The sequence below is a fragment of the Serinus canaria genome, chromosome 8 (assembly GCF_022539315.1).
Source record: "Serinus canaria isolate serCan28SL12 chromosome 8, serCan2020, whole genome shotgun sequence".
Lineage (NCBI taxonomy): Eukaryota > Metazoa > Chordata > Aves > Passeriformes > Fringillidae > Serinus > Serinus canaria.
The window spans coordinates 15,944,765-15,972,089 of record NC_066322.1 but is presented as its reverse complement, the minus strand read 5'-3'; the positions used below and the strand labels follow the sequence as shown (position 1 = coordinate 15,972,089).

At 44.1% G+C, this 27,325-nt stretch overlaps 1 protein-coding gene and 1 long non-coding RNA gene across 14 annotated transcripts in view; both read left to right on the top strand.

Annotated features, from left to right (window-relative positions):
* Positions 1-5,295, top strand: part of ZNF644 (zinc finger protein 644) — a 76,977-nt gene extending 71,682 nt beyond the window's left edge. For all 11 annotated transcript variants that reach the window (XM_050977786.1, XM_050977784.1, XM_050977785.1 and 8 more), the window contains 2 exons: positions 341-443; positions 927-5,295. In XM_050977786.1, the coding sequence (XP_050833743.1) occupies positions 341-443; positions 927-1,119 (296 nt within the window). In that variant the 3' untranslated portion in view covers positions 1,120-5,295. The remainder of the gene's footprint in view (positions 1-340; positions 444-926) is intronic.
* A 6,804-nt stretch (positions 5,296-12,099) lies between these two features.
* LOC127059874 (uncharacterized) overlaps positions 12,100-27,325 on the top strand; it is a 21,745-nt gene continuing 6,519 nt past the window's right edge. The window contains exons 1-3 of one of the 3 annotated variants that reach the window (XR_007778186.1): positions 12,100-12,177; positions 17,844-17,992; positions 21,660-21,745. This is a non-coding gene — a long non-coding RNA (uncharacterized LOC127059874). Of the gene's footprint in view, positions 12,178-17,843; positions 17,993-20,403; positions 20,504-21,659; positions 21,746-27,325 lie in introns of those variants that run through there. The other 2 variants (XR_007778187.1, XR_007778188.1) reach the window with 2 other exon arrangements.

The following is a 27,325-nucleotide window of genomic DNA, read 5'->3' as shown; positions in this document are numbered from 1 at the left end:
ATGAAAGGGAATTTCCAATGGTGCTTTGCTTCTGTATAATTCTGCAATAGGTTTGTAGGTGCTTGCTGATACTAAAACAACAGTTTAATGCTGAATGTCAATTATCTAGTCTTTCAAAGAGCAAGCACAATGCTAACCTAAAAAAACAGCTTCATGTGTTCTGCCAGTATATTTCTTAGAATACGCTGTAATTGTTTTGGATTTACGTTATAATTAAATATAGAAAAACAAGGAGGTAGATGTCTTTTCATTATTGCTATAGGGAATACTTACTGAATATCTCTGTTTGACTAACACTCATTGAAGTATTCCTTTCACATATGAAAATTTCTCTTCTTAGCTTTAGACTGTAAACAAAAGAAGTCAAGGTCAAGATCTGGAAGCAAGAAGAAAATGCTGCCGTTACCTCATAGTGCTGATGAAGTTTACATACTCAGATGCAGGTACATAGTGTTACTTTAACTGGAAGAATACATTCCTAAGAGCTTACTAATGTTAGTCATAAAGAGATTCATTATTGTATCCATAAATGTTTGTGATTAAATTGAATAATGAGGGGGGAAAGGAATTGCCTGGTTTCATCAGTTTGAGCAAGAGGATTTGATTCAGTCACACTTGTAGATTGCCAATTGTTTCTCCAGCTAAAATATTACTAGTTGTGTCTCAGTCTGTCCTTCAAAAGAAACCTTATATAAGAACAAGAGATTGTTATTACTGGCATTGAAAGTGTGAGAATGTGAGTTGTATAAGCTGCAGGGTTTTGTGCTCACAGTTACTACTGATGAACTCAATTACTAAGTTTTTCAGCTAAAACATGTAGAAACAAACTTCAAGAAAATTAAGACTTTTCCTCTTACTGTCTTTGTTTTATAATTTTTCAGTAGAGATAGATGTATCTTGATGGATTAATTTTAATATTTGCATAGGTTCTGTGGTCTGGTCTTTCGAGGACCTTTGTCTGTTCAAGAAGACTGGATAAAGCACTTGCAGCGACACATTGTCAACGCAAATCTTCCACGGACTGGAGCTGGCATGGTTGAGGTCACATCACTACTTAAAAAGCCTGCTTCAATTACTGAAACTTCATTTTCTTTACTGATGGCAGAAGCAGCATCATAGAACACAGAAACATTTTAAATTTTAATTGGATGTAAATTTGAAATACTTCATCATTTTTTAAAGTAAATGGCTACACTAAATTATGTTTATAAATGCTAAAGACAGAAAATAGAGGAAGTGGATTACAGTAACATCAAATAAATTGAATACTTAACAGTTACAGTAAGTAGTCTTTATATTTTATATAGGGTGGAAGATGTGTTTTTAAGGTTTATTATGTTTTTGTCAGTTACTGTGTTCACTATCAATACAAGACCATTATATGTATGGCAGCCATTTTTAAATTGTTGCACATGGGTACGTAAAGGACAGATTTTAATAAAACAAAGAAACCACGTTCTCTTCAGTGTTACCCAAATCAAGGTTCTGTTTATTCCAAAAAAGAGTTACATAGTAAAATAAGATACTATTATATTTTGTTTGTATGTATGTAGTGTTTTGTATAATACCAAGAACTGCTAATACAATTTACTCAACTTAGGGCATTAAATACCATGTACTTCATAGTTCAAGAGACTGTTTTGTTCAAATAGGGCAATTAGTACTATTCTATCTAGGTGTGTAAGTGTTTTTTTAAATCACATGAGGCTTTTTGTATTAAAAAGTGGAGGGAAACTTGTTTAAACAAATTTCTAAGAGAAATATGTACATAATACTGGAAATTTGTGGTAAGGAAATATTCTTTACTTCAGTTGCATTTCTCACTGACAATAAAGTGGTGCATCCATGCTACCTCCTACTTGTCAACAAAGATGGTATTTACCCTTATGTTTTTGTATCATAGTAGATTCAATCCAACTTTCCTTATTACAAAGCATCTTTTTGTTAACAAGTTTGTTACTTTTATGACAATTTACTTAAAGTCTGACTTGCTTACAGAAGTTTGCCTCTACTATTTTATTTAACACTGTAGAAATGTACTAATAAGCATTGCTCACTACACGGTTAGAGTAGGCTTTTCATTTATAATTCTGTTTAAAAGATTGATCATTTTAGAAAATTCAAACACAGATTGAAATGTTTCCACATATGAAGAGAATGTTTACAACTTAAATTTTAGAGCTTGTTTTGGATGTGATTATATGTATGAAAACTGTAACACTATGCTCATGCTAAGGACCTACTTACAGAATTATTGAAATAAATGTGCTGTGAGGATGGAAATATGGTGCAGGTGTCTTGGTCATGATAAATTGTGTTTGTTCATTTAAACTGTCTTCAGAACATGATTTTTTGTTTAAATCAAATTAGATTCCTCTACAAATCAATTTTGTATGCAAGTAACATTTCATTTTACTCATATAGGGTAACAGATACTGTAGTTAAGCCAAGGATATGCATTGATATTTTCTTTATATGTAAATAAAGTTAAAAGCAGTTAAAGCAAGAGGAGTATTTTGGTAGAGTATATACATACCTCACTGCCAGTGAAATTGCTTTCCTATGGTATATCTCCTTACCAGAAAAATCTCTAAATAAAAAGGTTTAAAGAAAATCTAAATGTCTATAATGTGAAGCATTTATTTGCATTGTGTGAATTAAGTTTGTGGAATTGATTTGTCTTGCTTGAGGTTAGAATCTTCTCATGATCTTAAGTAAAAGTATATTTACTTGCAATAAACTGAATTGTTCACAGATGCATTACATTTGATTGGTGGAAAGTATGAATAAATGTCTGTCTTCCTGGATGCACAGAGTTCAGAGTTAACACACGAGGCTTGTTAATGTTCTGATAGAATAGATGGGCTAAAAATGCACAGCTGTGCAAGATAGAGGCTTCAGACAAGGCTATCCTAGCTCTGTCAAGGCTGTCATTAAATTAGTGGTGTCAGGTGTTTAACTGTACAAATTGATACAGTTAATTTTAGCTTTCTTGTTGAAATTTATTCTCTTGTAAGTGGAAAATCTACATCATTACATTTAAAGGCTGGAGGAATAAATACTTTAGAGATTTTAGAAAAGATAACTGGGAATAGCTGAAGTGTATTGCAGACAAATAGTGTTTGCAGACTTATAAATTTCTGAATTTGTGAATACTTGTGGAGCTTTTTTTATACGATGTGAAAACTGAAGATTTAAAGCAGTGTGTTGAAACAGAATAGAGGGAAGTGATCACATCACCTTGAATGTTTATAATGCTTTAATAGAGTGCTTGTTTACCCTTCTCACCAAAAAAGGTGCTTGTGAGAGCACCATATTTTATGGCTGTTTAGCAAATGAAAAAATCAATTAAGTGCAAATGATATTTATCTAGTGTTGTTAAGAATGCTTGTAAGGTGAAGCCATACTGTGCAGAATTTTGCGTTAGCAAAAGACTCTTACTAGATTCATAAAAATAATTTTTAAAACCCTAGTTAATTCTATTTAATTAATTAAGCCCCAATTATGTAATACTAAAATAAAAATGCAAGGTTGCGTCTGAAGAGCTGTGAGCTCTAGGGCTGATCAGTTTCCAAAATGAGGTTCTATTGATGAAGAACAGTTTTCAGTGACAGGCTGTGTTCGCTGCTGGCATCAGATCCTTGTGGTATAGTTCAAAAAATATGTAGGAGTTTTAGAACTCTTCTGATCATTAAATTAATTGTATATGTGGTTGATACAGGCTGAATAATCTTAAAAAAAAAAAAAAGACTACTATTAGTTGTCCTTAGCCTCTAGTCCTCAAGTGGGGCTATTTGTTTTCCTGGTTTCTGTTGTGCGAAGATACAGATATTTTTTACCATTATCTACAAGGAACTATAAATCCCCCTCTCTGGAGTTACCAAAATTCTAGATAATGTATTAAAAGAGGGTAAATTAAATCGATCACCTTTTGATGCCAGTCTGATGTTATGTGGCTTGAGGGGCTCTGTGGCAGTCTGTGCTAAAGGGCTGGACTTCCAGAGCTGCTCATCTATACACCACTTTGGTTGTTCAGGTTGGCTTTGGTTACTTTGGGGTAAAAGCTGCAGTGGCACAGTGATTTCTGTTGGCATGATTTTGGTTCTTTATCACAGTCCTACTTGTTTCTGAAGTTATCCTAGTATCTGGTAAAGGTCTCTTTAGTAGTAGCCTCAGGAAATTTGTACAAGACCACCCCCATACACTTTTCATAAGATGATGGCCTATATTCCCTAGTCCCAGTGATATTTCCAAATCCTCTTCAAAAAGTAAAACTGCTTGCATTCCTTGGAAAGGTGTTTCTGCAGAACCTTGGGCAGGTGGTCAAAGTGCCCTTGGTAGCTGCTGCCAAGGGGCAGTGTGTTCAGGCATGGAAAATGAGGGCGAGCAGACAGCACATGTTGGGGCATTGACTGCGGTTTGGGGGAGCTGGATGAGGTGGGCTGCTCCCAGGGGCCGAGGGGGTCCAGCTCTGCCCTCAGATCCAACTTCTTCCTCAGGGCTGGCCCTCTGCAGGCAGCAGTGTCAGGAAATGGGTGCTCACCCCTCCCGCTGGGTCGGGGACTGAGTAGGTGCCGTAGCTGCTGGGGGGGAGCGAGCGCGGCCAGTCCTGGGGCTGTGGGCCTGCGCTCATTCCTACTGTCTCAGCCATGCTCAGGGAAATCAGCAAGCTTTTTGAGGTAAGTGATCACAGGAGAAACGTGAGTTACACACTGGGGCTCAGGGAAGAGCACCCAGAGTTTCTAAAGGTCAGTGTCACAGGATGAGATGGGAAGATGCAATGTTATTTTGACTGTGATGCTTTTCCTGGGCTAGTTATGGTTCTAGGTTTCCTGCAGTGCTTTAAAGAGGGGTTATGCATTAAATCTACCTGATTCTGAAAACCTACAGAAGATAAATTGGGCTGAACAAATGTGGAAATACTAGCAGTGAATAATAAGGACTTGCTTTTAACTAAATGGTTATGGGCTGTGAACAAACCCTGTTTAGTTCAGCACTATGGTTAACAGAATTTTCCACTTTTTGTAACAGTAGTTAGTGGCCTGGATATTTAAACACCAGTCTCATATTTTAAAAATTGATTTATATAGTTTTGAGTTTGTTTAAAGAAAACTCCAGACTTTTTAGGGTGGTACTTACTTTAAAGAGCTGACTGCATTATGATTTGATATTTCAATCCACCGTGCTTTGTAGGTGCTGTTGCCTGATTCATGGGTAGCAATTGTGATGTAATGGAAACATTTGGCCGTAGTGCCAGGTTTGTAATCTCTTGCAATAAAATGTTCCTTTCTAACACTGCAGGCTTCTTGGTGTTCTTCCCATTGCTCGGAGGTGAGCTGCACTGCACGTGTCATTTCACCAGGGAACTCCCCCCCACCAGAGCAGTTGTGTGTTGATGCAGAGGGCATATTGGCTGGCTGTAGCCCCCTGAAAATTTGGAGAGGTGAGCCAAGGGGGTATTTACATTTTAGTGGTGGAGACTAAGGGTGAAAATCGGTGGTGCCGGCAGTGCCACCAGAGCCAGGGACCCAAATCTGAAGCTGAATCCCAAGTGACAGTGGCTCTTACCTGTGCCCATCTGCCCACTTTTCACCCTGTACAATCTGGTCTCACTGCTGCCTTCTCTCCCAGTTAAGAGCAGTTTTTCCTTGCAGCTTTGGCTGCGCAGTGTCTGCCACGGGTACCTGAACAGAGCACACTGAAAAACCCAGTCTGCCTGGTGCTCTGCAAGTCGTGGTCTCCTGCTGCAGCATGAGAGGATTCATTGCCATACCACAGCCATTCACACACACTGTAAGAAAAAAATGCAGAGGTTGATCAAATACAGCATAAGAGACTGTTGAGAGATGTGTTTGCTTTAAATAAGGGCTGGCGATCTCTTCCATGTTTTTCTGAGGCTGAACTCTGGCACTCTTCATTTTCATTTCTAGTTGCACTATAGGCTAATAAACTTGTATTTTTAAAAAGCAATAAAGAAGTCTCTTAACTTCAGTGCCCTTTCCCCTTATTAAGATTTGAGCACAAGTCAGCTAACAGCCTTTTTATAAAACTGCTTGATAATACTGCAGTCCATCAAGTAGAAGAACCTTGTGGTCCAGTAGCTGGTGTCTGGCTGCAGTGCTTACCCCTCAGGGAAGTGGTCCTGGCTGCCTTAGCTCATGTGCAGGTGGCTCCAGTGTGCCAGAATGGCACTGGAGGGATCTGGGCGGTGTGTCACTGACTGTGGCTGGTTTGCACTCATTGCCTGTAGACAGACATGGAGTTATTTTGGCTAAAAAACCCACCAGGAATAAAGACATATATTAATAATGCCAGGAATAAAGGCATTCCTGTGAGAATGTTCTTCTCTAAGTAAATGCAAACTTTTTTACAAAAGCCCTAAAAGATCTTTCTCATGCCGGCTCCCATGCTCCCATTGCTCTTTTCACTGCAATTAAAACCAAAGCAAATGGCATTCTCACCAACTGTGAGCCCAGAGGTTCCAAAATTCCAACTCTTACTGTCCACTTAAGGAACAAAGGGAGCCTTGGAGCCTTTTCAAAGCTTCCAAGGTGCTTGTACTCTTATGTTGTATAGATCACAACACTTTTGGGCTTTCTATACTATGTTTTCACTCAAAAGTACACTTTCAACTCATAAGGTCTGAGGTTTGTGTACCAAGTGATGATAACCCTTCTGCTTTTGTATTAGAGACCTGCAATGTGAAACATGCTTACGTGGTAAGTGTTCCTAAGTATTATCTACCTCTTTTAAACAATCTGTTTATTGGAAACTGAAAACTTCACAGGTAAACCTTTGATTATGTATCTTGAAGTCAGCAGCAGCAGCATATTTGTATCTCTCTGTGAAACTCGGCCAAATCCGTCCGCACTGCTGTAGCAACAAATGCTGAAGCTCTGAATCCCATTGTGCTCTTTAAAACAGCTTTGGAAAATAACAGACTGATAAAGGGAATGCAGTCTAACACCATTAGTCTGTGTTTTAACCAAATAAGGAATTGTGTGTCACCCAGGTACAAGTCTTGCTGACAAGAAGTAATTCTTTCATCTGTCTTTTCCCTGAAAAAACTTAATTGTGTGAAAGTAGGAAAAAGAAAACAGCCTTATTTGGATAAAAAAGCAGTAGAAAAAAATCTTCTAAAAACAAAAGGTTGAAAGAGAAACCACAAACAGAAGACAGTATAAGCCTGGGGTTGACACCTGTTTTGTAGTCCCTGAAATCTAGCTGATGGCTGCCTTTGCTGTGCCTCCAGATCTTCAGGGGTGCATTTGGGTTCCTGGCACAGAGGAGCCTAGGGAAAATATTATCCTTAGAGGAACAGCCATGGAAGGAGTTTTCACCCAAAACTGTTAAAGAGATAGGCAGTGACGGAAAAGAGGCTTTAAATCCGATTTCTTATGTTGGAAGTCAAATGTACCCATTCCCTTTGCCATCTGGAGTACATTTACTGAAGCTTTTTAAGTGCTGCTTATAAATCAATAGACACTTAGTCCAGTCATAAAAGAACATTAACTCTTCTTCCCATGTATGGCCTCAGTTACAAATTTGCTACTGAAATCTGATTTTTCGGGTTCTGTTCATGACACATTGCCATTCATTGCCTCCAAAAATTTTCTCCTTTCCTATTTGACATCCATCATTTTGCAACATTCTCTTCTCACTGAAATAACCTCCACTGCTAAACCCAGTGTTCTCTGACTGCAGCTGACTATGAGTGCTAATAAATGAGTGAAGACCCTGACCCAGAATGTGAGTGTTCTTGCAGGATCCCAAACTCATTTCTTTGCCCTCAGGCCCAGGTTCCCATCTGGGAGCAGCACTTAGCTGCGTCTCACTGGGTGCTAACCTGACCGTTTTCATTATCTTCATTCCCAGCTTGGTTTGTTTTCCTGTTCCTCAGTTTTTGCTTATATCCACATCTGGGGTTTTGTCTTCATTTTTCATCTCTCTTTTTCTTTAGGACTTTATTTTACTGCTGGCTTGCAGTGAAGAAGCTTTTTAGGAAAGTCCTATATTACTGTGACAACAGATAGAGTACTGCTTAGTATTCTTAAAAGCATAGCTATTGGCCAGATTTATGATTTATTTTATATAGAGACAGTAGCTCTCTGTACCTAAATGGAGGAGGAAATGTTTAGATTTTAGGGGGATTTTGGGTTACATAAACCAAAAATCCCAAGTTACATGGTACCAACCTTTGATACTGCTGCTGGGAGCTGAACTCATAAGTTACCTTTCTGTTTTGTCTGCATAGGGCTGAATTTACTGTCTTTTCTTTTTTTTCTCCTTTTTTTTTTTTTTTTCTGACAGCCTTTCTGAAATCACAGAAGTATTTAGAAAATGGAGCACTTGCTTGAATGATTTTTGTGAATACACAGCTGGCTAGGTTCTTTGAGCAAAGCAAAACAGGGGTATTATCAAAAACTGTTAAAAACATTGGGGAACAGAATCTTAGCCCATTTACTTACACAAGATAAATGCGATAGATGGCATCAAATTCTCAGGAAGTTTAACTAGGATTTCAGATTTAGTTAAAGAACTGTGCAAGAAGGATGTAAGCAGCCCTCTCCACTCCCAGCAGCAAAATCAGCAACCTACAGGTTTCTGTAATTTCCTTTGTTAAGAGCAGTTGGCACCCAGTTCATAAAGGGTGGGGAGGAGCAGTCAGCCCTGCTTCCCAGTTGCTCCTGCTGCAGTGTATGTTGTGTGCTGGCCTGTGGAAGTTGTATGATGGCCCAGACTTTTCTTCTTGCTGCATTAGAAACTGAAAGCAGTGCATATGTTACAGGAGAGTGTCTACAATCTAGATGTGTATGATACTTGCTGCTGTAGTACCCATATTTACAGTGGGCACTTCTTTTTCCTCTTCTGAAATGGAAGGTGCTAATCTTGCTGTGTCTTACAGATTTCAAGCTTCCCTCCTACCTTAACAGATTAAGAATGTCAGTCCTCACTGTCTGATGCAAGGCACTGAGCTAGAGTCCTGGTCTGGGAGAGATGCCTGAATGGCCTGTGAGAGCTCCCCATACACAAGCAGTCAAGGCTGCGTTTGAATTTAAGTGCTGTGTTGAGTAGCAGGAGGGGTCAAGGGGTGGTTTCTGTGAGAAGGCACTGGAAGTTTTCCTTATGTCCCACAGAGCCAGAACTGAATGGCTCCAGGATGGACCCCCTGCTGGCCAAGGCTGAGCCCGTAGTGATGGTGGTAGTGAGTCTGGGATAACATATTCAAGGGTATAACATGTACAACTTCAGCCAGAGAGAGGAGAGAGAATGTGGGAGAGCCACAACTCTGCCGACACCAAGGTCAGTGCAGAAGGAGGGGAGGGAGGTGCTCCGGGTGCCAGAGCAGATTCCCCTGCAGCCCGTGGTGAAGACCATGGGGAGGCAGCTGTGCCCCTGCAGCCCGGGGAGGTCTGGGATGGAGCAGAGCTCCACCTGCAGCCTCTGGACGACTCCACACTGGATCCAGTGAATGCCTGAAGGAGGCTGTGACCCCTTAAAGGAGCTATGCTGGAGCTGTTCATGAAGAACTACAGGAAGGACTCATGATGGAGAATTTCATGGAGAACTGTCTCCCAGGGGAGGGACTCCACTCTGGAGCAGGTAAGAGTGTGAGGAGTCCTGCCTCTGCAGAGGGAGAAAAAGCAAAGACAGCCTGTGATGAACTGACTGCAGTCCTCATGGGGAAAAAGTTAAGCCCAGGAGAAATAGCGGGTGGGGGGAAGTTGTTTTAAGATTTAGTTTTTCATTTCTCACTATGCTACTCTGATTCAATTGGTAATAAATTCAACTAATTTCCCTGAGTTAAGTCTCTTTTGCCCATTGGTGAGTGATTTCTCCCAATGCTTCTTCTGACCCATAAGCCTCTTGTTATATTTCTCTCCCATGTCCAGTTGAGAAGTGACAGAGCAGCTTTTGTTGGCACCTGTTGTGCAGGCAGGGTCAGCCCACCATCCAGGTGCTTTATTTCAGCTTTTTGTCTCTGAGAATTCGACCAAAGCTGAAAATATGTTCTACTGTTGCTGTTATCGCTGTTGCACAGAGAGAAAGCCTGACAGGTTTGGAATTACAAAAAAAAAATTGAGCTGTTACAGAAAATTGAACCAGATGCATTCAGAGCTTCAAGTGCTTCATGTTTCTGCTGCCAGGAAAGAGCAGCACGTGCTGCCCGCAGCCAGAGCTGCTGTTTGCTGCTGTCACAGGGAGCTCATTTATTATCAGAGCAAACCTGAGCACTTTCCCAATTTTTTTTTTAGCTTTCCTTGCATGTACTTTCTCTCTCAGTTCCTTTCCCCTGCCCTCAGGAAAGTGTTGGTTGTGTTGTTTTTAACTGGAAAAGTTCTTGTTAAAATTCTGTCTTAATTCCAGAAGACTTGCCAAGGTGAGATTTTTAGCCCTCTTCACTCTGCAGATCTGAACTGCTGCCCTACCCGAAGGTGGTCTCTGCACGCAGGTTAATGAGACCCATCTCCAGACCTGTACCCAGGAACTGTGGATCTATATCTGGAACTGTGGTAAATCAAATGAAATAGCAAGGATAATTGTAGCCTTTCACCATATGGGTACTTTGCCTTGATTAACAGTCAAAATTGTTTTGATCTTGCTCAAGAGAAAGGCAGTAGAAAAACTCTGTGTTGTTTAGGTATGGTCAGTGCTGTAATTGGAAAATGGGGGGTGGCAGAGCTGTGGACAAGGATGTGGTTATGGACGGCCCAGAGGAAACCACATCCCAGTTCTTAAGCTTTCCTGGACATTATTAAGTTCTCCATTAAAATTCACATGATCTCTGACCTGATTAGAGCTGGGAGCTAATTGAATAGGAGAGAGGATTTGTGCCTACTGCTAAAAATATTGCTCAGAAAAAAAACTGTGTAAGTCATGAGAAGTTAGTGAGATGCATCTCCTTTAAAATACTTTATTTGAAAAGTTAATAGGTGGGGTATAAGAAAAGCAAAATTAAAAAAAAATAATAAAAGAAAAGAAGAATTTGCAAATCTTTAAAAAACAGGTGCAGCTAGCATCTGATATGGAAAAATGTATTGATACTTCAAGATCAGACATTATGTAAGAGAATAGTAAAAGTTATTAAACTACTTTGAGGAGCCTTAACAGATGTATCTGCTATTTCTAAAAGTTCATGGAACCCTGAATATTTTGTGGTCTCTCCCCGACAGAAAACATTTTACACTTTAGAGTGGGAACTGCAAGATGGAAGGAGAGAGTTATCTCACTGCAATATTTTCATTAGGATTGTGCAAGATAAGCCATTTACCATAAAACAGGAGGAGGAGCGAGCAGTGGAACCCACGTGTGCTGCAGCAAGGCTGGTAATTAGAATGTAGCCAGGCCAAATCACAAGGGGATATGTAATAAAAGCAAGCTTTAATGTGATTTAAATACCGTGACGGAGCTGCATTCAGTGACAGCCTGGTCCCCGAGCAGAGTGGGGCAGCCTCCCCGCAGAGCCGTGCTCCTGCACGGGGGGCTCTGCCCCGGCACCGCGGGGACCCACGGGGACACGGCACCACGGGGACACGGCACTCTACACACCCTGTGCCATCTACATACCCTGTGCCATCTACTGTGTGCTCCCAAGTCTGGGGTGGGTGCCTGTTTCTGTCCTTGAAAGCGTCATGGATTAATTGTCACTGGTCCCCAGAGGCTGTCACCAGCAGAAGGCAGGGCAGCTCCCATTTCTGAAGTCCCAGCCCAAGATGCTCTGTGTTCCTCCCAGGAAATAACTTTTTTGAGAATCGATCTCAGTCACTTCTCTCTCTGCTTTTCTTGTCAGCTCTTGTCTTGGCTCTGAAGGGAATTGTCTCCTTACATCTCTCTCCTTCTGATTGCACAATGTAAAAAATTGGCATTTTTTCCTTGCATGTCATAGAGAGGCAGAATTGTTGCCTTATTTGTAGGACTCTACTTGGACCACACAGTTTTGTTAGTTAAAATTATTCTGTAAAGTAAACGTGTAAACTGATATTTAATAGAAAAAACTATTACATAAACAGTTTCTGTAAATTATATATTTTTAATTTGAATATTTAAATTAAGTTGATCCATTATTTCTGAACAGGTTTATTTCTCATCAGGTTGGATGTAATTGCTGCTGTTGTTGAAGCAATGTGGGAGAGAACTGCTTTTCAGAAGTGTTCTTTACACTCTAAGAGGATGGAGGTAGGTAATGACAAAAGTATCAAATGTGAAAACAAAAAAGGATAATCTGGAAAATTGTCAGTGATGGATAATTAGTCTCCAGGGCATTATATTTCTAATTGTCCCAGGCTGTGTTTAAACATGTCATCAGGATTAGGGGGGAAACATCTGTTTTCTATAATATTCTAATAAAATAACTTACAGAGCTCAGGGTCATTTCCAGCAGCTGTATATAACCAGGGTAGATGACTAATTAAGAGATGATGCAGGTACAGTAATTTGGATACTGGATCTAAGAGTTTCACTGGGACAGATATCGTATCAAGCAGGCTGATGCAGGTATGGGCTTTACCTGCAGCCTGCTGAGCAACAAATGCAGCAAAAATGGAAAGCAGCAGCTGAAGCTGGCTGCCTAAAACTCATTTACTGCATTCTGCAGTAAGCCTTACAAAAAAATTTATGGAGCAGATGGGCAAGAAATGTTCATAGCCTTATGTGCCTTCAACTTTTGGTAAACAGATCCAAGTGGATGTATCTCAGGAGTTCCTCACTGAGACCCTGGGTCATATAAAAACATAAAATGGGTCTGCTGGGAAAGGATTCTTGAGCTTTGAAACAAAACCATTGTGGATGTGGTTAAAAACAGTACTTGTCACTGTTACAGATATGGCATTTGTTCATCTGAAACTCCTTATAGAAGACCAGGATGATGTAATTAGAGCATCTGATGCTCCAAGTGAGACTAAATTGAAAGTGCCCTGTACTGCTTAGGAATAGGGGTGTTCCTGGCAGGGATTGTCAGTAGCCAGTGAAGGTACTATAATTTCACACTTCTCTGCAGAGCAGGAGGGCAGTAGGATCACACTGATGCACTGCCCATCATTCTGTGGATGGACTCCTGGGCCATGATCCTGAATCACTTCCAAACTGTATTTGAGCCAATGGATGGAGACATAAGAGAGCAGAGTAAGAGGGGCTTTCCTTCCCTTTTCAATCTATTTGCTAGGGAAGCTTGCAATGGAGCACCAGCCCTGCTGCAGGAGCTCTGCCCAGCATTCCTGGGCGGGGGTGGGCACAGGCAGCAGCACTCCTCCAAATCTGTGCCCTGACCCCTGGTGCCCTTGCTTCTCCCCACTGGAGAGGACTCAGGAGAGCCAGAGCTGAGGGCAGGTAACTGTTCCCTGGTTTTGGGGCAGACCAGAGAAGGCAGGGGCTGTAGGTTTGTGGTGACAGACGGGTGCTGCACCCTCCTCAATCTGGGCTTTGGCTGTCTGCAGGCCAGGGCTACATCTCTGGGCTTGAGGGTGCCTGAGCAGTGACTTCCTTTAGTGCTTACAGCCTCTCTGAACCTTCATTACAAAAAACCACCCCCTCTTTATGGGCCAAAATAACATGAGACTTTGGGTTTTTCCTCTCTTGTACAAACTCAGATTAAAATTACCATGAGAATAAATACTGTTATTTTTCTGTAACATTCAATATATTTTTGATTGATATAAAGTTTAAATGAAACAATGAGAATATATATATACACTGACACACCCATTCACACGTGCACATCAGATGCAAATAATTTTCAACAGCATTTTCCCACCAATGTATGTGGTTATAAAAATCCCAGATGTTTCTTACTTTTGAGATGAAAGTCTGAGTTTACCTCGATGGATTGTGATTCATGCTTTTCCCCAGAACAAGCCATTCATTCACTATTTTCATTTCTAATTCTAGTAACTCCACAGATTTTTATAATTTCTAAAATCAGTGCAAAAGGAGAGAAAACGTTAATTCTGGGAGCAGTGGTTTCCCTTTATTTGTGCACACAGCTGGCTCTGATGACTGCACTTGAAAACACCCTGCTCCTTCCTCCTACCTCCTGTCTCTTTAGAGCATTGGCCCTTTGATAGGGGAAGCATCTTAGCTTTGTATCTGGATAGCTTTTGATACCAGGGATTTCATTTGAAGTTTCTTCTTCATAGCATGAATAAATAGCAATCTTATAATGGTTTGTTCTAGGCTGCAATAAATGAGTCACGCAAGCAGGCGTGCATTGGTAGGACTGGGTAACTCACAGAGGGGGAGGGGACAGAGGTTGTCACAGGGATATTCTCAGCCAGTTTTGTGCCCTGGTTTAATTCTTGTGTGAGAACAGTAGCAGAAGATTGATTTCATTTACTGTATTTGAGACTATTTGCCATGAGAAGCGAGATGCAATAAACTCTACAGTGCACAGAGCATGTGAGTGTGGTATGAGAATCCTGTTAGTGATGTATGAGAAGAAAAGGCCTGGAGCTCTGTTTTATTATTCTGTAAATATGCTGTGCTAGAGGCTCTTACAGCAAGATGAAAGTAGAGGGGTTTTTTTAATGTTCATTACAAAGGAGTCCTTCTCACACTTGGATGGGTGAATCCTCTTCTCTAACTGTGACTTTGTGTGGCCACTTGTCTGGAGAGTCCCCAGAGGTCAGCCCTAATAAAAGGTTATCAAATACCAAGAAATTACAGGCTTCTCAGCAATCAACGTCTGCTCCTAAGATGTGCCAGATAATTCATCTATCTTCTGGAAACAAAAGAGCAAAACCCAAATAAAGGAGGATAATCTTTTCAATAGAAATACATAGTAGAAAATATTTTAAAATACCATTCTTAAAATTATTCTAATTTAAAAATTAGCAAAATTGTGGCATTGAGGTGCCAAATTTTCCTAATTAAAGAATTTCAGCTGATCTCACTGGTGACATGAAAATGATGCATGTGAACTATGTGCAAAGCTTCCCAGCAAAGATGGGCATAAAGCTGAATGTTTCATGTGTTCAGTTCTTTACTCAATACTCTACAACTAATTTCTGGGTGAGTGTAAGCTGCTTATGGAGCTAATTGTGGTTAAAAGGTACAAGAAAAGATGGCAAGAAAGTAATCAGTTCACATTACTGAAGTCTTCTAAGGTTAGTCCTTCCTAACATCATGGGCAATTTGCAATAATAGAAAAAAAATTCATTAGGTCAGTAATTGAAATAGTAGCAAAGTGTGATTAGAAATGTGGGAAGAGATTTAGGCTTAGAGGAATATGATATTGATGTCAACAATCTATTTTTAATTTTTTGAATACTAGCTTATTTCTCATTTACTGAGGGAAGGCCCTGGTATTATGGTGTGGAACAAGGAAGGATTCACATCCTGCCTTACAGCACTGATGCCCAGATTTAGGATCACCTCAGAGCTCTGGTTAGGGGTGCACCTTAAACTTTTTGGTGTGGTGTAGCTGTGAGCAGTCTGACCCTCTGAAACTCCTCCAGCTGGCACAGGGCAGGCAGTGAGGGCAGGCTGTGGGAGCTGGGCTGCAGCCAGGTGAGGGGACACAGTGTCCTGCCATGCTGAACACCTGTGCAGGAGGGACAAGAAAGGAGACAGCAGGGAAGGGCCCCTCCAGCACTGTGGCTCTAAAACTCTCCTTGGAGACAGAGAGATGGAGGTTCAAATCCCTCCAGGCAGTAAAAGGGATTGAACATGGATCTCCCACATCCTGGGTCACTGCCCTAATTACTGGGTTAGGGGATAAGAAGGGAATGACAGCAGCTGTGGTGAATCCAACCTCTTATATCTTAGAGGATTTTTTTTCTTTCTGTTGCAAGTGCCTGAAATAAAACATTTTGGATGAAACAAAGCATTTCCCTCACTGCAAAATGTATGGGATTTGTTTTAGTTTCAGCAAAGAAAACCAGAAAATATTATTTCAGATTGATCTGATCGTGGGGGTTTTTCCTCCCTTAAGTTTCATTTCATTGCTTGAAAGCATAATCAATTATTTGCACAAACCAATTCATAAATGTTAAAAAACACAATTTGGGCTTTGCTGGAGGACATTTGCCTACAAAATCTCTCTGCTGAAAGTTACTGCCATTGGGGTCACAGTCTGCCTACACTGGTAGACTGTGACTCCAATGGCAGTAACTTCCAGCAGAGCAGAGCTCACTGAGGGGGTACAATAGGCACGAACCTGTGAGTAGATGGGTATGTGTACACACTGCTGAAATACTGAGCACTGTAAATATCATTCACACTGTAAATATGTATTTACATTGATTTAGGAACGTTAGTAAATAGGAGACACTCTATATATTCCCTTGATGCCTCTAATTGAAAACAAGTGACAGCTGGTCCCATAGTGATTCTCCTCAGGAAGTGCAGTTGGGTCCACACTGGAGTGGCCTTTTTTGGGGAAAGATCATGCCTGGTACAATCCTTCCTGTGGCTCCTTTTGGATGCTTGTTTGGTGGCTGGACAAGACAGAAGGTCAGCAGAGTTCTGACCTACTGTAAGTCACTGGAAGGAGGTGAGGTGTGCTGTGAGAACAGGGTGAGCTCTGGGTCTTCAGGCAGAGAAAAGCTGAACGTCATTATGAAGCCCCTGCTAAGTGAAAAAGAAGTATGGACAACTTTGCTATACTTTTAAAATATTTAGAATTGTGTTTCATTTTTACTACTCACCTTCTGGTTGGGAGTCACCACAGCCAGCAGAACTGTAGGAAGGAAATGTACATGCTTACTCTACGTCTGTTATTCCCTTCTTTGGGCCATTGTGGATTCCACTGTGTCTGTTAATTGTATTTTATAGATGACATAAATGTACATGGAACATTACAACAGGGAAAATATGACAACAGTAATACTTCAGAGCATAATCCCTGCCTCAGGAGCTTCTTATCTGAAGGCCTGAACATATTTGTGATACTTAGGGAGAGAGTAGAGTGGAGATGTTAGCCACGCTTGGCCTAACATGAGATTTGGGGTTCTGAGAAATGGGCAGGAAGAGGAGCTCAGAATAGACCTGATCCTCCCCAGGGACAAGACATCTGGGTCTGAGCATCACCCATGAGGTTCTGGTGCTCTGAGAAATTCTTCTCCAAGGTGATTAAGAGGGATTTGGGCTCCTCATTCCAGCTAATGGGAAAAGTTATGGGGTTGTTTTGGATAAACAAAACAAAGACATGAAAAAATTTACGTTTAATTTAATTCAAAACGATCACTGAAAAAGCAAACCCCAAAGTACACTTGGCAACTCGCACAGCCTTGTTTAACACTTCTCAGGTGCAGCACAGTTACTCTCACAGGATCAGGCCCTGAGGGGATGCCAAGAAGAGAAATGCTTGAAAGCAACATATGGAAATTGAACATGAAGTAAAAGCTCAAGTGGAGATAGGTGGGTTCAGGAGCTGTCTTCAGGAGAGGGAGCCAAGGCTACGCAGTGGGAAGTGTGTAGAAAATGAAAGTATGCAGAAACTGAAAGGTATTCAGCAGCAGTCATGTCAGCATAATGTGTGCAGTCATTTCCCCCTGACGAGTGTATGCAGCACATCACAGAGCTGGGCCTGTTGTCAGGAGAAGGCAAAGGCAATGCACACACACGTGCATGTCATGGACAGCAGCCATGCCAGGCATGGGGCGTGCACGGGGACAAGTCACTGAGCAGAAGGCTACAAAAGATGAGAGTGCATTCAAGAAGGGCTGGTATTTTTGTGATAAAACTGACCAGTTGTTCATAATTAAAAATATGTTTCCCCAATGTCACTTGAATTTTTTTGCCAGGATCACAAAGCTCTTCTAATCTCCACTGATGTTCAAGTTTGAATTAAATGCCTGCTGATATCTGCCAGGATAAGTATCTTTGTTTCCTCCTCCCACCCCTTACAGGAAGCTTGGTTCATCTGGAAGAATTGAGGTTCTGGAAGGCCCCAAGCCCAGAGGAAGTGATGTGGGGCACAGTAAAACTTCTGCAAGCTCTTGGTGACCTATAGAGAGCCAGTATCTGTCTGATCCAAATCTCTGTGGACCTTGTGCTGGTAAATGTCCCACTGTCTTCCTGATGTGCTAGTGTGTCAATGAGGTTTGAGTTCTGTCAGGGACACAGAAGTGACAGCTGCTTTATCTGTGTGCAATGAGCTCCTAAGGAAGGACAGACCACACTTTGGCTCTGTCAGACCAAAAAATGCTTGGCGTTTTTGAATCTTTGAGCTATTGATTTTCCCCCCCAAGTTAAACCTTTTCCAGGAAGGCTGCCATACTCATGTCTCTTCCCCTTTAAAATTATAGATGGTGTATCTTATGGCAAACAGTTCCATCCAATTCTGCAGGTGGGAGTTAATTGTCATCCCTGTTGGGTTACATCTCCTGGCAGCCTTTGTGCCTGTTGTTACTTCTCTCTGGAGGCTGGTGGATGGCTGTGGAGTGCCATGTCACCTACGTGCTTATTCTGCAGTGGCAAGGGTTAAAGCCTGGAGAGGCTGTCACGGGTCTCCTTGGTTAAAGGGACAGCTGGAGTCACCCCCACACCTGGGCTGGGTTTCTAGACATTTTCCTGGACATTGACTCCTCATTGCTTACTGGGAGAGGGAGAAGACTGAGAGAGAGCACTTCATTGTGTGTATCCAGTCTGCTTTTTGTGAGCAAATTGTCAAGATAGGCAACTGTCTCTTTATCCAAGTCCAAGGGATATCTGAGTCCAAGACAGCTGATGACATTATATTGGGCATTCATTTTAGAACTGCTGAGCCCACAGAAATCAATAGTTTTCCATTATCAGGTCCGGCTGGGTCACTAGTCTGTCAATGAGCTGTTACAATTGCTGTACAAGGGTGAACCTGACCAGTCAATTGCTGCTGACAAAAGGAAAACACGCTGACAGCCACGGGAACAAGCCAGAACACAGATTTGCACTTCGGTTTACCATCTGAGAAGGCTGGGAGCGGGGCCTTTTTCAAGATGTAGGGCACGTACTGTGGGAAAAGAGGCCCCCTTTCCCCCTCCCTCCCTGTCAGACAGGCCTTGGGAATCCAGGTTTGTGTCTGTAGCCCCAAACAGCAGAGAACTCACTAAGTGGATATGAAGGTGCCACCTTCCCCAGCACTGTGTTTTTCCAGCCAGAAAGGGACGTGCTAAAAGGGACTGCTTCTGGCACAAGGCCAGAGGAGCAGCCTTTGGCCTGCAGTGAGCACTGCTGGGGGAGGTGGGCTCAGGGCTTCTTGTCCCTGGCAGGTGCCTGGGCTACAGTGGGCAGGAAGGCAGATGATAGGGTTAACTCCATTTCCTCTCTCTCTTTTAGCACTGACTTCCTATCAAATTTGAGAGCAGAACAAAAATAAATATTTGGAAATTATCCCAATATTATGATTTTTAATTTTCAACTTTATTAACTTCTTTCAAGTGTTAAATCCTGACCGTTTTATTTATGCCTCTGGCCATCTGTTTGATTCTCAAAGAAGTCAATATTCACTTGCGCTCCATCATCAAACAAAAAACTGGTAATCAACTTTATCACTGGAAGCCAACTAGCTGGGTTTTAAAAAATACACTACCCAAAAGAAAGATCATTTGCTTTAAATGAGAGGAGAGGGAAGTCTTTTTAACAGAGAAGAGCAAACCTTCCTTTACCGGTAATTAGAAGCACCAGTCTTACATGACTTGCAGCATTTGGTAGCTCAGGCTGCGTCAGATCTCTTACAGCATTAATTAAAAAGAATTTATGTTTTTTTAATAAAATGCTTCATGTTTTAGCCCCTTTTCGTCCTCCTTCCAAATGTGATTACGGGGGCTGAAGGGAATTCAGGTTAATATGTTGACACACTTAACAATGCGGGGTCATGTAGCACAATCCGCTCGGCTGGTTCGGCGCGGCGCGGCCCCTGACAGGTCCCATCAGCCGCTGCCCTAAAGGCAGAGGCGAGGGGAGGATTTTAATTACTGCGCTGTGCGCGAGTTTGCCAGCATTAAATTGAGACATAATTAGGCCCCCGAATTTTAATAATTGTCCTAGCTAATTGGGCAGACAAGTACGCTCTGCAGCGTGGCGTGATTAGATAATTAGTGTTTCCAAATGACAAAATTGAGCTCTTGATTGCAGATTCCAGATGCGGGTGGGGGAGCGGGCGGTTCCCTGCGCGGGCAGAGCTGAGCCGAGCCGAGGCCGGGTGAGCAGGGCTGTGGCGGGGCGAGGATCCGGGCGGGGAGCGGGGGCAGCAGCGGGCCCGCGGGCGCGGCACTGGGGCACCTCGCGGGCGCCCGATGAGCGCGTACCCCCACGAAGCGGTGTGAGGCAATTGTCCTGGCGGCGCTAATTGATCGCCACAGCCCGAGGACAGTGCGGGAGCCCCGGGAAGGACCCCGGGAGCGGCGAACGGATCCGCCTCGGCGGGCACCGGCACCGGCGGCGCCTCCCCCCGCGGCCGCCAGGGGGCGCCGCTCCCGCGCGGCGGCGGCCCCGCGCCCTTCGGAGCCCGCGCTGCGTCCCTCGGCAGGGCCCGGCCCGGCCCGGCGGCACCGCAACCACCGCAACTACCGCAAGCACCGTAAGTACCGTAAGTACCGTAACCAAGTGCTGCTCCCGCCGCCGCTCCCGCCCGGCCCGGCCCGGCCCTGCCTGCGCCCCGCCGCTCGGCGCTGAGGCAGGCATAGCACCTGCTGGGGAGCCTCGCTAACGAGAGAGATAGATTGATTCGTTACCCCTATCAAATATATATAAATCTGTGTATCTGTTGAGTTGGAGCGGGGGCTCGGATGGCCGCGGACACGACCCCGGCAGCCACGGCGCTGGAGCGGGCGGCGAGGTAGCGCCGGCGATGCTGGCAGGTGACACCCTGCCGCCACCGGTACCTGCGGACTGCAGCTCCCGCCTGGAAATAAAAGATTTCCCATTAAAAAAAAAAAAAATAATGATACAACGGAGAGCATTAGTATTTTTAGTAGGGAAAAAAAAAAAAAAAAAAGAGGCTGTAGGCACAGAGGGCGCTGGGGTAAGTCCGAAGCTGAGCGGCGATGCCGGGCCCTGCAGCGTCCGGCCCTGACCGCGCAGGTGAGCGGCACCGCGGGCCTCCCTCCGTGCCGCGGGCAGCCCCCGCTGCACCCCGGGGCGCGGGCAGCCCCGCAAAGGCTGCAGACCCTGCCGGCCGGGGACTTGCTTTTGTTTGTTATTATTCTCTTTATTTTCTCTGCGAAGAAGCGGGCTTTTTCATGCTGCAATATAAAACTGGATTGCTAATAACTGAAAGTTAAAATGCAAACGCTTCACTGGAAAGCATTTCACGCAGCTGGTGCAAAATTGGAAGGTTTTTCGCTCTTATTGTTTATCTACGGGAAAGGGAAAACAGTTCTATGATTTTTTTTTTCCCCTGTGTGTGATAGTAGTGTCATCAAAATACAGATGCTTTTCTTACATCAATGATTTTTTCACCACAGCCTAAGGGCTTCTTGGTTTTAAAGGTCTAGTTATTTTTGCTAATATATCAAGATTTTTAACTCCTGACTATTTCATAAATCAACTCTAGATGCATTGTACAGTTTTAAATACTTATTTTCAGAGGTACATTCTGGCTTACTAGATTGCTGTCTCACCATTTCAGTGCTTCAAAGCGATGGTGCTGGGAATTGTCAGCTCTGAAGACAAGGTTAGCTCACAGAAGCAGGATGTGTTGTGTAAAATGCTGATTTATAAAAGTGTTACTATATATCTTGCAGGTCGAACTGCATGCATTACATGACCAGAAATACACAGAGGATTAATCCGCCAGTGCTTATTTTAAAGCATCGTGTTGTCTCTAAAGGTGAGGGTGCCAGAGACGTACCAGAGCAGAAGCCAGAAGGTGCATCTTCCAACCCACCCCTGCCTGGAGAAGCTGTGGCAAAGCAATCCTAGCCCACTAACAAACCCCCAAGACCTAACCCTCAGTGCAGCCTTGCTGGGAGCGGTAAGCACCCTGCCCTGCCCCTGGTGAAAAACACCTCCTGCGAGCCTAAGAGATGCCTGCTCATTTTAAAAAATCTTTCCTGACTTTGCCGGACTCTGGACCAGCAGGTGACCCATCCTCGGGCCTATGAGTCTCCGAGATCGTTGCTTTCCCATAAGTGATTGCTTTCTAAGAAGCTTCAGCAGCCTCTGTGCCCAAGGGGGCTCTGGGGGACTGGGGGGTGGGGTGCTCCTGCAGTCTCCGTTTTGCCGCCCTTCTGCCAGCCTGCAGGTAGGCTTTCCTATTCATAGGTAGGTTTATGGTGCTCATATGAAGGTCACATCCAGCTCCAAGTTTGTGATTAATCAAGCCTACTTGGTGAAGCTGAACAATTTAATCAGTGCCTGATGAAGCCTTGGATGTATCTGTGGTATGTCAAATTGTCTTCAAATCCAAAGCAGTCGCCACAGGCTAGACGGGGAGGAACTAACAGCCCAGCAGTAGTTCCTGCCGTGATCCTGGGAGAAATGCTGTGTGGGTGCATCACATCCAGCCACAGGAGCGCAGCAGCCTGTACTGGTGTGTGGCCATGGCAGGGCCAAGGTGCGGCTCCTATTCCCAGAACGCTCTGGTACTGTTTGCTAACCAGGTTACAGTTGGGCAGGCATCCCTTAGCAACCCTTGCCAGGGACGCTTTCCGTCTGCTTGGTGAAAAGGCTGGGACTCTTGCTTCAAGGGCACTATCAGATACCTGTGCAGTCGCTGGTGTGCAGTTTTTGTGATACAGTGGCAGGACGATGGGAGCTGAAGGGCACTCAAATGTGGCACTGAATAGCATTGTGTGAGTTTGTCCTGTTTCTTGCAGGAAACATGCTCCACCCATGCTTCACGCCCTGCCCAGCCTGCTGTTTCACCTACAGGTGTAGAAGGAGGGTGGGGTTTTTTGGTTGTTACTGTCTTGAGGCCTGGTTATTTTAGGAAGTTAATGCAGCGATTCTGATGAGTTAAAAGAAAATGGAATCCCTGTCCTGCCTGATGTCTTCTTGGTCAAGCCTAAGCTGTATTTATTGCTTCTCAAATGGTAGCTGGGTTTTAAGATCTTCCCTGGGGTGACAGTGCTGACTGTCCACGCTAGAATTGGCAAGTACAGTTGAAGTTACTTGCTTTGTGAGTAATATGGTAATTTTTCTTTTTTTTTTTGAGTACCAGTTCGATTAAATAGTTTTGTGGTGGTTGTTTTATGAATTTAATGGTGCTTAAAACATAAAAAGTAAAAGACATAGACATATAAAATAGGGTATTTGTTTTAGTGGTCTAATTGAAGTGGCTCCAGTTGTTAGTGTTTAGTATAATCGCCTTATGATTCAGACAGCTGTAGACGTAGGAAAGCATTTTAAACTAGTAGAAGGGTTTTCACACTCGCTTCCTCAATGAGGCGCCGTCTTGCTTTTCCTCTGGTCTTAAACACGACTGCAAGCCTGGTTCCACCGGGAGTGTCCATATGCACCTGCTCTGCAGAGCACGCCCGGCCGGCCGGAGGAGGTGCCACTGCCGCTGCTCTTGGCAGAGCGCCTCTTGCCCGGCGGCTCTCGGCCTTGCCCGGGCACGTCTGCATTCTTGTCCCGCTTTCGGAGCGTCCCCTCGGCCCGGGGAGCCCCCCAAGACCGGCCAAACCCGTGAGCGAGCCCCCTGCGCGGCCGAGGAGCGCTCCCGGTGCGGAGCGGGGCCGGAGCTGTGGGAGCGAGGACTTCAAAGGAGCCGTCGGGGGCGAGAAGAGGCTGACAAAGCCAGCGCCGGGCGGCCGAACGCGGCGCTCCGCCGGCGACTTTTAAGGCGCTTTAAGTCTAAAGGAGAAGTGACAGGGCAATCATCTCCTCGGCTCGGCTGCGGATGGGAGGGTGGAATCTTGCTAACAGCTCGTGTATCTGTATATTTAATTGCGACCTGGCTGCATGTTCCTGTTGAGGAAGGATGCAGATCACAAGCGAATCTATAAAAACGCGGTTGACAAGCCCGGGAAAGGGATAACTGACAGATGAAACGAGAGCCAGCGCGGAGCTAACTGGCAAACGCATCGGTACAAAGTCAGATACCTTCTGAGAGGAGGAGTAGTTTGTTTTATTCCGGGGCTCCAGAGTTTAGTCTCCTATCGGTGTGATGGAGTAGAGAGGAGCTAATGTGCCCTGTTTAGGATACAAACATGCAGATTAGATCAGACTTCAGACACCGTGTTTCACTCAAGATTTAGGACAGCCAGAGGAGTAAACCGAGTTTCCCCCACCGACGAAAACATGGAATTTTCTTTTAATGTTTTAAGGGGATTAAAACTTGTTTAAACACAACTGTTGTGCACACGGATTTAGTGAGCTATCGGGAGTTGATAGGGTCTGGAGCTGGGGCCCGGAGCTCAACGCCGCCGTTGTGCAAAGCTGGGGCGCTGGTAGAGTATCAGCCCGGCTCCCGTTTTCTTCACTTTTGTGTTACTTTAAGTTTTCAATGAGGCTGCTGTAATTACGAGGCGTTTAACTTTTTGCCAGGCTCTTTCAATATGGCTTTTCATTTGCACTTCGCTTTTAAGACAAGTAATAACATTCACAGTCAGGGGCAGATCCTGTTAATGAACAAATTAAAGTTCAAACAGTTATTCAAGTTCACAGCCCCGCTCGCTGCTCCTTTAATAAGAGTTATACATGTTACTTTCTCTCGGGATCACTCCCCCTTTTATTACTCTTTAAGCTTTTCATAAGCACTAGCGGGCTATACGGGCAGCTCCCAGCCTCTAAAGAGCCCACAAATACTGAATGGAGCCCTAATCCGACCTTAATTTGGCAACTTTTGTAAAAAACATAAAAGCTCGGGTGCCACCCTTGTGTGCTCAGATTATAATGTCGCAGAGAACAAGCTGGGGAAAGGCCCCCTCTATCCCGCACCCACTTATTTGAGTTGGTTCCCTCGCCTCAGGAGCTGTGCGAAAAGCCTCTGTGAATGCCTCGTGGGTACCGGGAGAGAAAGTAATATCGATACCCTGGGAATTTCCACCCCTGCCACGATAGCTCTCCCCGGCTCTGCTGGGCGTGGGCTGTGGGGCGGCCGGTGCTCCAGCCCGCCCCGCAGCGCTGTCCTTGGGCCGCTCGCCTGCCCCAAGTGCCAGCAACGTGCGGTTAAAAACAAAAAAAGATAAATCCTTTCGCTCTTCCGCTCTTCCCGCCCCCTGCCCCTCTTCTCTTTCTTTAGACCTTCCGCGATTAGAGTGTCTGCACTCACCTCGGTATTTGCATAACAGGAATCTGAATTCCCCTTGTCAGGGGCTGCCCGGCCCAGGGCAGCCGCGAGTCCCGGTGGGACCGGGCGGGGAGCGGGGCGGCCCCTCCCGCGGGGCGGGCTCTGGGCAGGGGGCGGCGGGCACAGCCCGACAAAGCCCGGGGAGTTTGACACAGGTTCAAGGCAGCGCTGGTGCGAAAGCGCTGTCTATGTACAAATAGAGGAGATCACACTCCCCATTATCTACCTCCTGGCGAGTGTTTGATTTGTGACATCAAAAGCTTATCAAGGCAAGCTCACAAAAAAAAAAAAAAAAAAAAAAAAAAAAAAGAGAGAGAGAGAAAAGGGGGATAAAAAGGTACCTCTTCATGGAGGGAAATCCCTGCGGTTTGGGTGATGCAGGGGAGGGAGGAAGGGGCCGGTGTTGTCAAAAAGCCGCCGGTGCCAGGGAGGCGATTTCTGCCCCGCCCGTGTCCCCGCGGGCCGAGCGGCGGGGCTGGTGCGGGGCCGGCCGCGGGTGCGGGGCGCTGCCGCGGGCGCGCAGAGCAGCGGGCGGGCGGGCTGGCCCCGGCGGACGGCTGGAGGGAGGCCCTGATTCCTCGCAGCCATCCGCACAGAAGTGGTTTGATATAATCACCATGACAACTGCCGCCTATAAGCATACAAATAATAGAGATGAAATAGACAAAAGATTAGCATGCCATGAAAAGTACAATAAGTTTCTTATTTAGCATTTAGATAACTGTCTTTCCTTCGGAGCAGGCTTCAAAGTTGAACCCAGTTTAGACCAAGAGGATTAATTCTTTCTCCCGCATGCTTCATTGAATCTCTCATTACCAAACTTTGTCTGTATTGATGTAAGATTTGATTGAAGATTAGAGCATTTAGCAAATCTTGCTTTTCTGCATGTATCAGGCCTTTTCAAGCGCAGACCGCGCTGCCCAGTGGTCAATACCCTTACTTTTATCCAGTGTCTGCTTCATTTAAACTTAATCAACTCCCTCAATGAACTGGAACAGGGAAACGTCCCTGAGGTAAGAATGTTGTGCTTTTCTTAGATAATTCTTTGCTCCCTCTCCCAATCCGCTGGCGTTAAACCTAAAATTGCTCTCTGATGAACTTAATCAATATGATAATGACAATTGGAGCTGAATGGCTCGGCCTGTGCTCAGCACGGAAAAGGTAGACGGCTGTGCCCATTGCCCAAAAGCAACTTCTCCTTTCTCGCCTCTCCTTTTGTGTTCACTTCTCCCACCTTTCTCTCTCTCTCTCTCTCCTCTTTCCTCCCCCCCACCCCCGTGACACCGACCGCTGTTCACGCTGGAGAATGATGCTTCTTTGTGCGGCAGGAGGACTCGTATGTCACCGCCCGGAGGAGCGGAGCGGAGCGATTGGCCGGGTGAATTATCTGCCTTGTTGCAGTGAATTATTTGCGCTGTTTCCTTTCCCAGTCAACAAGTTTCTGAGGTATGGCGCAGATCAATCAAAGCTGACAGAGCGCATGTGAAGCTTTTACAGTGTAAATCTGGACCTCTTGTCCCGGCTTCGTTGGCACTGGCATCTGTATATCATTTTTATACTGCTACCAGTAGAGCAATTTCAAAAGTATTTGCAAGGAAAATGGATGTCCCCATCTGTTCCTGGAATCATAAATGTGCCACTTTCGGAGGGTTTTCACTGGTAATCATATCTTTAATGATGAACAAACTTGTGATATATACCTTTCCATAAAATGGGGTTTTCTTCACTTTATTGTGATTGGCTGGGACAAATAGCTTTTCCATATGTTAGGAAGATAAAACATAAGATTACCAGACCTCGTTTCTTTGATCATAAACAAAAGAAACAATTCGCTTCAAACACTCTTTAAACAGAAACAACTGCAGAATTAAATTGTATTAATAAGCTATCGATGGGCCAGGAAGTAAACAACAGTCTCCATAGAAAAGACAGCTGGTTTAAAATACGAGTAGTCGGTCCTTCTCGCTATTCGGGTGACCTTAATGCAGACGTGGATTTTAAACACTCCATGCTAATTTTAATTTTGATTTTCTGAAATTTGTCTTGTCTTTATCTCTTTCTTTTTTCCTTTCCTTTGAATTTCTTTAAGTGCCAGAGAGAGGATACGGTGCTGGATAATGCATTGCCATGCACTATATTTAGAAAGCAGCTGGAAGAGAAAATGTCCTCAGGAAT